The sequence below is a fragment of the Uranotaenia lowii genome, chromosome 2 (assembly GCF_029784155.1).
Source record: "Uranotaenia lowii strain MFRU-FL chromosome 2, ASM2978415v1, whole genome shotgun sequence".
In the NCBI taxonomy this organism is placed as follows: Eukaryota; Metazoa; Arthropoda; class Insecta; order Diptera; family Culicidae; genus Uranotaenia; species Uranotaenia lowii.
Window position 1 is genome coordinate 213,844,493 of NC_073692.1, and position 14,589 is coordinate 213,859,081.

At 37.5% G+C, this 14,589-nt stretch overlaps 1 protein-coding gene across 1 annotated transcript in view; it reads left to right on the plus strand.

The window, feature by feature from the left end:
- The window catches only part of LOC129743761 (protein bicaudal D), a 90,171-nt gene extending 77,326 nt beyond the window's left edge, over nucleotides 1–12,845 (plus strand). Inside the window, exons 5-11 of the mRNA XM_055735906.1 lie at nucleotides 8,373–8,530; nucleotides 8,595–8,902; nucleotides 8,970–9,163; nucleotides 9,222–9,433; nucleotides 9,489–9,967; nucleotides 10,030–10,204; nucleotides 10,554–12,845. Coding sequence (XP_055591881.1) covers nucleotides 8,373–8,530; nucleotides 8,595–8,902; nucleotides 8,970–9,163; nucleotides 9,222–9,433; nucleotides 9,489–9,967; nucleotides 10,030–10,204; nucleotides 10,554–10,695 — 1,668 coding nt within the window. The 3' untranslated portion in view covers nucleotides 10,696–12,845. The remainder of the gene's footprint in view (nucleotides 1–8,372; nucleotides 8,531–8,594; nucleotides 8,903–8,969; nucleotides 9,164–9,221; nucleotides 9,434–9,488; nucleotides 9,968–10,029; nucleotides 10,205–10,553) is intronic.
- Nucleotides 12,846–14,589: the final 1,744 nt, after the last annotated feature.

Here is a 14,589-nt window from a genome sequence, read left to right on the forward strand (position 1 = left end):
AAAGTCGCGAATGCCATAAAGATGGTAAAACGACTATAATCGAAACAAAAAAAAAAAAAAAAAATGAAAAATTGGGAAAAGTACTTGTTTTTTTTTTAATAAGTATGTATATATTTTCGATAATATCGGGTTACACACGATAATCATTGAAAGATGCCTTAATAATAGTACCATGAACTTTTTTCAAAATTTCGGACGGTTCGAGCAATAAAGTAACTTATTCAAACAAAAAAACACAAATTTGTTGAAAATTTCGTGAGAAATCAAAGGGAAACACTAGCAGTCCATAACAATTTACGTGAAAACATTTTTCGCTTTGCGTCTATCAAGCTCTCTCTTCGATTTTATCAAAATTGACCCGCTGCTGATTTTTTAATGATTTTTTAAAGTTGAACTATACGAAAAAACCGTCCCCACTTATCCCGGTGTACCTTGTTAAAAAAAACTGCTTCAGGGTGAAAGGATAAATTTTGTTATTGATAACAAGTATTTAGCCTGTGATTAGATTTTTAAACAGATTTTCCGAATTGAAATTTTCATTTATTCTCATTGCTGTTTGCAGTTTGGAAAGCTGTCAAACTTTAATTTTTATTTCTCAATTCTTATTTTTGGAATTGGCATTGGGTTTCTGAATTTTAAATCAAAAACCGGGAAATATCCGGACAAATCCAGTCAAAATCTTCGTATTTTCCATACAAACGCAAGAGAAAAGCTGAAAAATAAACACACGAAAAATGATTTTCACCAAGGCATATTAGCGGCGTTCAAATCTTATTTCACAATTTCAAAAATTACATGCAAATTTTTTTCGCCAAAACCCGTTGAAAATTGGAATTTCGTAAAATTTATGCCCTGGCCCTGGGCAAACCGGGCAATCTGGAATGCTTTTGAAATATCAATGTTTAGAAAACGTTAAAATTATCGTTTTCAATTCAAACATGAGTAGGTTTTTCCAATATTTTTAGTCGAAGATGTAAATATTTTCATCATCATATATTCATAAACAGATTTGAAATCGTATTTTAGGCTTCAAAAAATCATTTCATAATTATTTTTGCAAAATCTGCTAAAAAAATTGTTTCAGTGGCTAAATAAAAAAAAATTACAACACAATTAATTGATTTTCCAAATAAAGTGAAAAAATCCGGGCAACCGGGCTGGGCAGGACTGTTCCCAAATTTTGTTTCAAATATCCGGACAAACCCGGATAATGTTCCTTATACACTCGACAACTATTGAGCCGATCAATGTGAAATTTGTATGAATGAGTTTTTGGAATCAGAAACTTAAAGGAAGGAGGGGGGGGGGGGGTTCCGATTTGAATGAACCGATCAATGTGAAATTCGGCATGTAGCCGTTTTCAAGACCGAGAAAGGTGACTATAATATTTTCAAACTCCTGAAGGAAGGGTATGAATACCTAAAAAAGGGAGAGGGAGGGTCTCTCATACAAAACTAACAAAAATTTAACACAATTCGAACAATTTTCGGAAACTATCGAATCGATCATCTTGAAATTTGGTGTGTAGCCGTTTTTAAGACCGGGAATGATTTCTATAATACTTCTAAAACCCACCGAATTCAAAAAAGGGGGGAGGTCCCATACAAAAATCATAAAAAATAGACAAACTGTTAACAATTCTTGGAAAATTTTTGTTAAAAATCGATAAATGTGAACGTTTTGACATAATGAGATGATTTATTGAATTGACAAATAAGTTTTAACAAAATTAGATCATATATAGTATTGATAGACGCTTCCCATTTTATTGAATGAAGACTCTCATTTTCAATAAATGTAACATAATTAACAATTCCAATGTCTTAGTGTTTTCATAAAGTTTATACACTTTTTACTTACTGTTACTTTTAATCCACTGAAGTCGTTCATCAAAATTTGATTAAGAATTTAAAATTTTGAGTTTAGAGAAGAACATTTTTTTTGACATTTTTGGTCCCTTTTGGGGGGGGGGGGGGCTATTTCATTTCAACTCATCAGAATTTTCTAGCTTGCCAGATTTGTAATAACTTATCTTCCCATACAAATTTCCGTATAAAATTCAGATTTTTCGCGCTTATTAAGGAATCAACCCACTCATCTCATCTCATTTTACACAAATGCATGGTAACACGGAAGGCATCGAAAAAAACATATGTCAAAATTTGCAAAAGTCTAATATACAACCCGGATGATCAAAATGCTCTGAATTGAAATACTTTATCAATCGCGGGAGAATAACTTAGCAAAATATATTTAGGGTATTGCTATTCAAACTCCCTCTCATTACAATTTAAAAAAAAAATTAAAATAACACATTGTAGATTTTAAATGTATTATGCTTCATTCAAGAGTAAAGATAAGTTGAAAAAAAGTGATAGTTAATCTAGTTTATGGAGAAAAGTATATAACCTATAAGAAAATTTCAATATATGCACACAGCCGGTCAAAAGTTTGGGATCACCCCTTCAAAAACATGAATATTTAGATCGGTCATATACCAGCCATCTTATGACATATTGCAATTCTTTTGATCTTATTCAAGAGATCGTGAGCAAAACCTTTTTTATATGTTTTTTTTTAAAAGGTTAATATTGAGTTTATAAGACTTAAATTTAGCTTAAAGTTGGGACTTTTTTCAAAAACCGAACTTAAAATTCAAACCCAAGCATCTCACCAATCAAATTTCAAAATTCGAGTTGCCTTCGAATCCTTTTTTCATACTTATTAAAAAACCATTTGTTTAATTTTGTGCAAAAAAAAAAATTTCAATGTACTTAAAATATATAAAACATCTACTTGAGTCATCGTTCAAAAGTTTGAGATCACCCCGCAGTATGGTGTAAAGGCCAAAAGTTTGGGATCAGTATAATGTTCCAGTTTTTTTCCGCAATTTCACAATGTATTCTTAAAAAGTTGTATATATTCAAAAATATGTTTGTAACATCGTTTCCACAGATTTCGCCAGACAGTAAAATTATTGAATATGGAGCAATAAAAATATATATATATATATATATATATATATATATATATATTTTTTTTTTTATTATTCTACAAATGGCTTAACCTCTAATACATAGCCGGCCAAGTGTTAAATGGTAAATTGTAAATTACATGTCTATATTACAATCAATGAAAAAATCAGCAATATTTCTAAACATATTTAAATTTTTGGTTTTTAACATCAACTGTAGATCAGGTGCGATTCGTTTTTCCAGCAGAATTTTCCAAATAGGCCATCTCATCTGTCCAAAATTGGGACAGCTGAACAAATAGTGATCCGGATTGGCATTAGTTGCTCCACAGCTACAGTTTGCACTTTCAATTATGCGGTTACGATGAAGGTGTGCTGGCAATCGAGAGTGATTGCTTATCAGTTTAGAGAGTATAACAATTTGCCTCCTTGAAAGCTCCGTTTTGAAGAACCATGGTTGTAGAGACACTTCCTTCATGATGCTATGACAAAAGCGACCTTTGCTTCCTGAGTTCCACCGATACTGCCAAAGTTGCTTGGAATGCAGACGATATGGAAATGAAACATCGTTAGATGTTAGAATGTAATCATTTCCAATTCCTTCAGTACACGCTTTTTTGGCTTCCTGGTCAGCCAATTCATTGAGAGGGATTCCTCGATGCGAAGGCACCCACATAAAGACAAGTTCTGATCCTTTATAGGTAATTGATTTGGATATTTTTTTGATCTCATACCATGCCAGCGGGTTTTTGGACAAAGGTTTAGAACATTGAAGGCTTTTCAAGCTGCTCATGCTGTCGGAAATTATTACGAATTTCCCAACAGGTAGCTCATCAATGATTTGCACTGCCTTTCGTATTGCTAACAGTTCAGCCATGTACACCGAAGATGCTGGATTTAGTTTGATTCTTGCATAATCAATGTTGCTGTTGTTCACGACAGAGAACCCTACTCCAGAAATATCTCTGGATCCGTCTGTAGCTAGTGTAGTCCATTCATCGTATTTCTCCTCCATAACAGTTAAAACCATCTCGGCGGCTGATGTTTCATGAGGTGGTGCCAGTTTTGTTTCCATGCACAAATCAATAGATAGGTCGAATTTACCAACGTCTAATGGGAACAGAAAGCACGGGATATTGTCCAGTGTATTCTGTAACGGAATAAAATTATTTAGTTCATTTATAGCTTTACGAATATAACTATTTGTAGATCCTGTTTCCAAGATTGGCTGGACAAAACGTTGATTCCAATTCGTTAGATGAGACCGTCTGTTGACAAATCGGATTGCTGCTGATTCTCTCCTTATGCTGAGTGGACATAATCCAGCTAGGACTTCTAGTGATCCGGTATGTGTAGTTTTAGTTGACCCTAAACAAACACGGATACATGCCCACTGAATTCTATCCAACGCCACCGAGTCCGTTTGGTTTAGCTGAGTCATGAAGATGGAACCGTATTCGAGTATCGATCTGGGAGCAGCCTTATATATCTTTATCAAAGACGATGGATGACATCCCCAGGATTGCCCTGCGATGCTTCGCAGAAAATTTATGTAGGGTGTGACACGTTTTTTCACATTTCTTATGTGGCACGACCATGACAGATTCCTGGTTAGATGCATACCCAACAGTTTCATGGAATTCACGAATTGAACAGGTTCACCAGTTATGATAATCTCCGGAATTATATCGGGTTGTTGTTTCGCTATCAATAAACATTTGCTTTTATGCGGGGAAATTTCAAAACCAAGGTTCATAATTCCGCAAATGAGAGTATCGACTGCCCCTTGCAATACGTTGCAACTTTCATTCAAATTATTACCTCGCCGAGCGAGTGTTGTATCATCAGCATAATTTATTGTTATCACATCGGTGGTTATTCTTTTCAGCAATCGAGTGATGACTACGTTGAAGCAAATCGGACTAAGCGGGGACCCCTGGGGTAGTCCTTTCCATGTTGTTCTTGTTAAAGAGTTGGAACCACCTACGTCAGCTGACAATATTCTTTCTTCGAACAGAGTATAAACGCATTTTGTTATACATTCAGGGATTTCCAGACCTCGTAGTTCCTGGATAAGAATTTCAACTTCCACGTTGTCATAAGCGCTTTTTATATCGACACTGCAAATAATCATATGCTCGCGACTATTGAGTGCATCAGTTGCTTGTTCAATCAAGGGACAAAGGGCATCCATAGTTCCTTTACCCTTTCTGAAACCACAAATTTCTCCGGAAAAAATATGGTTGCTTTCAATTAACCATTCGAGTTTTTCTTTAACCATCAGTTCAAATATTTTTCGAAAACATGATGCTAATGCAATAGGGCGAACGCCAGACACATCATTTACATCTTGGTCTGGTTTTGGAATGGCGACTACTTTAAATATCTTCCATGCTTGTGGAATAATCCCGTTGTTAGCAATGGTGTTATAGATTTCGACCAGATGCCTTAGTGCGATAAATGGCAAATGGTTTATCACCGAATACGGAATTCCGTCCACTCCAGGAGCAGAGTCTTTTCCTGATTTTTGAACTGATTTAACATCTTTAATCGAAAATAGAATATTCGTGGGATGGTCGCAACATTGACAATTAGCAAACTCTATTGGTTGTTTTTTTACAGATTGAGGGGCAAGTTTTTCTAATAGATCCGTGATAACATTTTCTGGGACAGTCTTCCCACTAATCGATCCGCGATTTTTAAAACGTTTTGCTAAGCGCCAGAGTGAATTCAAAGACGTTGAGCTATCGAAAGAATCGCAAAAAGCATGCCAACACTTGGTTTTCTTCTTCCTGACCATGTCACGAAACTGGCGCTCCAGTTCAGCGTATTCATTATAGCTTTGCGAAGACAGTGTTCTTTTCCACACCCGAAAAGCAGTCCGAGAAGCTACTTTTGCTGCACTTAATTCACTGTCCCAGTATGGTTGCGGAATTTTAGACGGATACGTACCTCCTCTACGACTCGGTGTGGCAAAAACAAGAGCATTCCATATGTGTTCAAAAAATTCTTCAAAAGAAGGCGTTTGAACATTGCAGAGTAGATCCTCCACTCTGTTTCCGAAGATTTCCCAATCCGTTTTTGACAGATTGATACCTGTCCGTTGATGCAGTACATTAACAGCATTAGTCCCAAAATGTATCGGGAAATGATCGCTTCCGCTTGGAGATTCGTCGGTGTGCCATTCAAAGTCCAGACTTAGACTCGACGAAACCAGTGTGATGTCGATAGCGCTCCACAACCGGTTCACGTCAAATCTAGTCCATTGGCCGGTGTTTAAAACAACAAGATCGCTCGATTCCAGGGCATCCGATAGTTGTGTTCCGCGTCTGTTGTTGGATGTATTTCCCCACGAATCGTGTTTCGCATTGAAATCACCTCCAATTATGCAGGGTTTAGGAATAGCAGCAAAGAAATCCTCGAAATTTGATTTAGTTACCGTAGCTTGGTGATGGATGTATAAGGAGACCACAGTGATTGTTCCCAGATTACATTTTAATTGGCAGGCAGTATGCTGGATATCAAAACGTCCAGAAATACGGAAAGCAGTTGGTTGTAACTCGGATCGTACAGCTAATGCTACTCCCATTGAGTTGCTGCGATGGTCGGCTCGAAAAATCACGTGTTTGGGTAGCGTAAAACTCAAGGATTGGTCTAGATGCGTTTCGCTTAGTAGCACGATATTAGCTTTGGATGTGTTAATCATGTTGATTAACGACTGACGTTTACTGAGTACGCCCCTACAGTTCCATTGCAGGCACTGTAAGGGTATCGTGGTGTTTGAATCGTTCGGTGTGGATGCTCATCATAATCTTAGCGTACTAAGATATGATTTCATTTTTTCTGTTACGGCTTCGGAGATCCGGACCAGTACATCACTGCTTATCCTTTCCAATATTGGCGTATCCTCTTCGGAGATTCCTAAGGCATCCGCGATAATATTCAGCGTCAATTCGGATTCGATGACTGACTGGATGGATTCGCACGCCCCTTCCGAAATGTTTACCTCGAGTTGGGGGAGCTCTCCAATCAAGTCATCATCGTTTCCGCAGCGTCGTTTGGGGCGAAGTGCTTGTTCGTTTTGTGTTTGGACATTTATTGGTTGAGAAGAATTATTCATATCATCATTTGAAGCTGATTGACAGAACCAATCTGAAGTGCCTTGCGAGAAGGTGTTTCGACGTTCCTGATCTTTCTGCTTTTTTTGCTGAATTTTCGGGCAAGCCCTAAAGTCATTAGCTCTATGAGCCCCGTGGCAATTCACACATTGGGGCAACGCGGCGATACAGTTGTGTTCGGCTTCGCCTGTTCCATGAATACAGACGTTACAGCGAATTTGGCTTTTGCAGTTGTTTTTGCTGTGGCCCAAACGCCAGCAATTTGCGCATTGGCGCACAGGATAAATGTACTGTTTCACGGAATATAACACTTTGTTTAGTTCAACATGAGAGGGCAGCGTTGATCCACTAAATGTGAAAATAACCGTATACAAACCACATCTTTGCCATCATGTTGTTTCTTTATAATTCTGCGGAATTCAATCATCTCAGGGTTCCCCTGTTGAATTAATTTATTTTTCTCGAAAGCACGAGCCATGGCCAATTCATCATCATCAACATCGATATCTATGTAGGCAACTCCCAAACATTCCACTAATCGTTGAGGGATAACAAAACGAAGGTCATCGCTCACTTTTTCCACAAGCGAGTTCGCAGCTTCTTTTGTTCGCATCAATATTTTTAGTTTCGTTTTCGACATTGGTGTAGCACGAACGTAATCTTCTTTGTATTTCTTCATGATCACTTTAGCAATTTTGCCGGTTGCTAAATTGGATCCTTTGGTTGATTCCGCAATCACAATGAACGGACCAACATACGAATCCGGATATTTCCTGATCCGACGTTCTTTTCCAGGGAGCGGTTCTCCGTCGGTGGACATTATCCGTGAAAGTAGAACACGATAAAAGAAGATTAGAATTTGCTCAGATCAGATCTCAACAAAATAGGTGCGATACGTACCAAGGCACAAAAGAGAATGAATATATATATTTTTTTTAATTTTCAACCATAAGTAATGAATATCTCTTCATAACCGACAATATGTTGTCAAATTTTGTGAATTAAATTTTCACTTTTTCCAGACAAATTTTCTAAAACAGATGTGATTGAATTTTCTAGATGAAGTGTGAAGATTTGAGCTTCGAAAGATGCAAACTATACCAAATTTTTTTTTAATTATAAAGCGCCTGCGTGTTAACTACAACCATCTGATGCTGCTACGTATGTTTTAAGTTGATTAATAACGTCTAATAGTGTTTGCATGAGAACCAATGGAAACAGAGAGTATTTAGGCAAATGTAGTCAATAAACAATAGATTCATGAAGCTTTCAATTCGTAGATCGAGCGCGAAACAAAGTATGCCCTGAAGAAAGAGCTTGATACACATATCAATCGAGAATCGATGTACAACATTAGCAATCTGGCAATCAGTATACGGGGAATGGAGGAAAGCACGCTCAACAGTAGTGATTGCGAAGATGAAATGCCTACGCTCAAGTAAGTTCCGGAATTTTTAACAAAATGTTGAACGTTTTTGATGAAACTCTGTATCATTTTTCAGGGACTCCACCCTCAAGCGCCTGGAAACGCTGGAAGCGGAAACGGCCGATCTCAAATCGCCGGACGGCACCAAGGTGGATCTGTTCTCGGAAATCCATCTGAACGAGCTGAAGAAACTCGAGAAGCAGCTGGAAACAATCGAAAGCGAGAAAAATTGCCTTACCGCCAACCTCCGGGATGCTCAGCAAAATCTGGACAAGAGCCAGAACGAGCTGCAGAACTTCATGGCTCGGTTGATGCTCCTGGCAGCTCACGTCGATGCCCTCCAGAATTTGAAGAAACAGATCCAGGCTGAGGACAAATTTGCTAGTAGGAACTTTGGTTGAACTGTGTTTTTGAAACAAATTTAAAAATTAATCAATTTTTGAATTTTTAGATGTTTCGAACAACAAAGACAAAATTATGACGGACAAGTTGAACGAAGCAATTCTGCAGTACTCGAACTGGTTCACGCTCAGTGCCAAGGAAATCGATACGCTGAAGGCAGATCTGGTCGAACTGCAGAAGGGTCTCAACTGCTCAGACGCTATGGCTGTGTTGCGTAATGAAATTACCAACCTCAAGAATAAGGCAAGTTAAAATGCAAAAATTTTATTACAAGTGTTCTAATGAAATTTTAAACTTCTAGCTGTTGTCGTCAGAACAAAAATCCTTGGACCTTCACAGTGACGTTCAAGTTCTAACCAACCTGTCTTCAAGCGCTGGACAGAGTTTGAACCTCACTCGTAGCAATCTGGTTGCCCTCAGCGACGATCTCGCTCAGTTGTACCATCTGGTATGTACCGTCAACGGAGAAACGCCTAACCGAGTGCTACTGGATCATAAGAACGATGACTTGAGGTATATACTTGAACTCATCAATAGAATGATCATTATAACCCAAATCTATTTGCAGTTTCGACAACGACTCTCTGTCGGCCATCCAGTCGCAACTTAAATCTGACATCCTCACCTCCCGACCGCACGTATTCGAAGATCTGCAGGCCCTGAGTGATGCGGTCGAGATCAAGAAATACGTGGACACCATCAGCGATCAGATCAAGTACCTCAAGACAGCGGTCGAGCATACGATCGACCTGAACAAAGACAAAGTTTCGGAGGGCACGACGGTGGCAGTCGGTGGCGATAAGGAAGCCAAGGAGGAGATTGCCGACCTGCACGAACAGATCATCAAGCTCAAGAGCCTGCTGTCCACCAAGCGGGAACAGATCGCTACTCTGCGTACGGTGCTGAAGTCCAACAAGAACACGGCCGAGGTTGCACTGACCAACCTGAAGTCCAAGTACGAAAACGAAAAGCTGGTGGTGAGCGACACCATGTCCAAGCTGCGGAACGAGCTGCGGGTCCTCAAGGAAGATGCTGCTACTTTCTCGAGTAAGATAATTGATTTTCAGTTGAAATCTTCAAGTTGTTATTCGGCTTTTCCCGCCTCTTAGGTCTACGAGCGATGTTCGCTGCTCGTTGCGAGGAGTACGTAACGACGGTCGATGAACTGAACCATCAGCTGTCGGCGGCCGAAGAAGAGAAAAAGACTCTGAACCAGCTGCTCCGATTGGCCGTGCAACAGAAGCTGAGCCTTACCCAGAAACTGGAGGAGCTGGAGATGGATCGGTGAGTTGAATTTTACCCACTTTATCACAGCTTCCCTTTGAGAACATCAATTCAGGGTACCACGGTACAACGCTAGTCCGAAACACGTTCTTGTAAAATTATTATTGGTCATACTCTGACCTAACCTTTTCCTTATTTTCTCAAGGGATTTTTAAGCTAGTTTTTTTCCAAATCTTTTTCTTTTTCGAAAGTTGTACCGAAAATTTGACTGTTTGATTTCTGCTACCATGGTTTGACCTTCGTTATCCCACCTGTGGTGACCTCTGCCTGTTTGGCTCATGATCTTTGTTTATTTAATTCGATAATTTACATTCTAACTGTTATATTAACGACAATATTTCTATTTTAGTGAAATGCGCCACGCCCGACGACCGGCCATGCCAGCCCGCGGCGGTGGAAAGTCGGCCTTCTCCCGGGGAGTCCCGGCCCGCAGCAGCAACCAAAATCCGAACAACAGCAGCAGCAACAACTCGAACCAGGCCTTCTTCTAACATAAGGTCAGCGTGCAGCGTAAGCTCCTGGCCTTCATCTACACCCTGCTGAAAATGTAAATCGCTGATCTGGTAGTCTGGTTGCACCGCTTCAACATCATCATCAGACACACGTTCACGTTCATCTGTGGAACCGCTCTGATTTCACCCGTTTTTGCTCCGATTATTGTGTTTTGTTTGATCTATACCTGTTAATATCGGTGTATTACCAAAGTGTTTCGTGAAAATGGGTACAATTTCTTCCATCCAACCGCGCACATAGAGCTGTTCGCACTTTTGCGGCAGCGTCAGGCGGAATGCTCACCGTAATCTACTTTGTACCATACACTAACACGGAAGCACGTAGACATATGATTGTGTGAACCAGCAGCGTATATTTTTAGGACAAGGGATAAAAGATTCCTCTAAGCAAGGACCGAACGCTGATTTGGAATTTCCAAACCTGTCAGATCGCCGCTAAACCCGAAACTGGGTCCTTAACTTAGCCCAATTTGGTCCAGTGTTCGGGAAAAAGATAACATAGACCGTAAGTTGAATGTGAGTATGAAAGTATATCGTTAATTTATTTTGATAAGACTATATAAATATACATAAGGACTACAACTTGAATGTGGCGACGATGAGGAGAAGACGAAAGTTGGAATGTTGAGTGTCAATGTTTGAGAGAATTTCTGACGAAGAAATTGTACGCGAAAGGGCAGCAAAAACTGTACATGTTTTTATTTAACCGTTTCTTGAGCATTCTTGGAACAGAATCAACTATTGTAGAATCATATTTCGATAGACCAAACTAAACAAATTATTGTCAAACAATACTGTTATTGATGCAATTGGAACAGATTTATTTTTTTTTTTCAATAGGAAAGTTTTTTTTATAAATTGTTATCAAATATACTTTATGATTTCCTTTACAAATGTAGCATTTGCGTTTATTTTAAATTGAATAAAATATTATTTGGTGAAATTATCGATGGTGTTAACATTTTTGTAGCATTTGCTCACTTAATACAAAAAAAAAAGATCCTATGTTGACGTTGGACCACATCTATCTTAGAATTTAGAAAAAGCAGAAAAATTGAACAAAAGCTAGCTTACGATTGCAAGCTTATCTAGAGAACTCTTTTTGGAAACACTATTTTACAAATCTGGATTTGTAATTACGCCAAGTTTTGTATTCCGTAGCGCTGAAAGGCAGACTTTTTTGAATTGAAGTCTACATTGACATCTGCTTTTGTGCAACAGCTAACACAAAATGGTGGCATAATCTACACACTTACGTAAAGCATCATGAGCAATGGATTAGGTTTTCTTGGCTCAAGTAGTTGATATAGAAGTAGCTAATATAGTGGCACTAATCATCGTAGATGCAGGACTAAAATAATAGGAATAAGTTTTCAAATTCTTTAATGTATCTCTCCAACAACTATGGTATCACGTAGTCTGATTGGGGCTTAATATTTCACACAAGAACGTTGAAGCTTTGAAAATTTATCCATATTATTGAAAATCCAAGCATATAGAGTTTATTATCGGTATGCTGGACTTGCATTTGATGTGTTTTGAAGAACACGAAGCAATCAATACCACGACAAAAGCAGTAATCTATGCTCTTTCAAATCCTCCTTGGAAATAAAATACGCGCTTTTGAAATATTAGTTATTGCCAGAAGCTTATTAGAGGAGCTTGTCTATCTAAATCGATAAATTTTACCCTTCTTCCACTTCGATTGAGTTTTGATTTATTTAGTTTTCAATTGTCAATAGTAACAAATCAATGTTGATATTTTCAAAATGAAATGTATTCGAAAAAAAATGTTGCAAACATCACAATTCTGTCCTTACTTTTAAGATATATGAACCAAAAGCAAAAACGTATTTTTACTATCGATCAATGTTTATTAAGTGAAATTAATCAAAAGCGTCCAGAACAAAAGTAATCATATAAAAAAGCAAAATCAATATGAAAACAATTTTTTCCTTATCATAATCTAAAAATGGGCAACAACCACACAGAAACAGTTCATGTGAATGTTTTGAGTAGAAAACAATAAACGAATATCAGAAAAAAAACGAAAAATTAAGCCGAGCCACTTATTAACAACACAAAAGCTATCCCTGAAGATCGAATATGATTGCCAACCTACAAACAAATAAACCATTTGAAACCAGCGAATTTGATAAATGTTACAAAGCATACCTACAAGCGTCCTTTCAACCCAAACTCCTTTTGAAACAAAATAGCAAACAAACGATCAAAACTGTCCATCTGGGTTGATGGCGCCAATTCTCAACCGAAAACAAATTATAAGAAACAAATTTATGCATGTAAATTCAACACAGTGGAAATATGGATATGCCGTAAAATGTATGATTAATCACCGTCCCTTTTTACGCGATGAAAGTAAAAGTAAAACTTGTCCGTGTAAACATGTAGAATTATCGAAAGTTGGTCATTGTTTGAACGAACAAAAATAACTGTAACATGTTGATTATTGTTAGAGTGCTGTGTTCAATTTGTTCACGTTTTGGTTAAGCTTTTTACAGTTTTTTCTTGAACCATCTCCAATGTTCTCGAATTGATGTTGGTAATTTTGTTTTTCGACTTTCAACGATCTTAACGATTTTTGCAGATTTTCACGAGAAATAACCAATAAATGTTTAAATATCCATCCTGAAAACGTTGAAAAGGAATATTCGAAGGATGTGTAAAAGCAAAGTTTTCTTTCCAAGGAATTGAGAAAACGTTACAGATAAAAATAATCAAAACAGTCCCATCTGCTGCGAAATAAACGAAAACGTAAATGAGCTGTCCAGCATAATAGAAACAACAATTAAATATATACCAATACAGTTTATAGCAATTTTAGTAGCCATAATCTACCCATACTGTAGTGAATAAGTTTGTCCTTCCTACCAGAGATGATTGATGAATACCCCTAAAATAACCAATTAGAAGTGCTAGAGTCTTTTTTGTGCACTCGAATCAGCAGCAATATCCTAGAGTAGAATCTTGTCAAACTAGCAAATTATTCTCTTGGCATGAGAAAGTTTTTGAAACTAACCTACTCAATCTCTAACCTACTGTTGATGCTAGAATTTTGTTCTGAATTTTTCTGTAGATAGAGCTAAAACGCTAGCTAATCTTATAAAGTTTATCCAATTTTGGCATACAAAAAACATGCTGCAGATTCTTCTTTTTGCAAATTGTCATTGAACCCATTGTCCCTTTACATAAAAAGATAAAACACTAGAAGTTACTACATAGAACACACATAGAATGATAAAGGATAACACTTAAACTACAAGAAAACATCCTTTAGCCAGAAATAATTCAATGTTAATGAAGAGAAACTGTAGTAAACATTTGTTTAATTTAATAGAATACACATTTCCAATGTTCCCTCTTCCCCATGCAACTCAATAGTCAGCTGGCAGCAATGAAACTAGAGATTGAAAAAGTGAAAACGTTTAAGAATCAGCATTGGTAACAGAATTTTCCAATTCTGAACCGTTTAATTAAATTCGTTTTGCAGCTAAAACTAATCATGTTTTTCTTTGTATGAGTTTTGTTAAGCTAAAAATAGTGTGATTTCGCACAAGCCTAGCCCTTAAAAAATCAGCAAACTTTGCTTGCTAATTGCACGAAATTAAATTTCTTGACGCGCCGTGAAAATGGGACTGAAAGAAAGAGAGAGATTTGAATGGTATCAACGGAGAAGATGTGGACGGAATTAAAACACTTATAAAAAAACCCTAAAAATTCGAGACCGATTTTAAGTATGATTTGCTAATTTATATATACATACATATTAATTATTTATTGAAAATTCATTCAAAATGGAATCGCAAAATAGTATGAACACAGAAAGCAACCTATATTGTAAAGATCTTACAG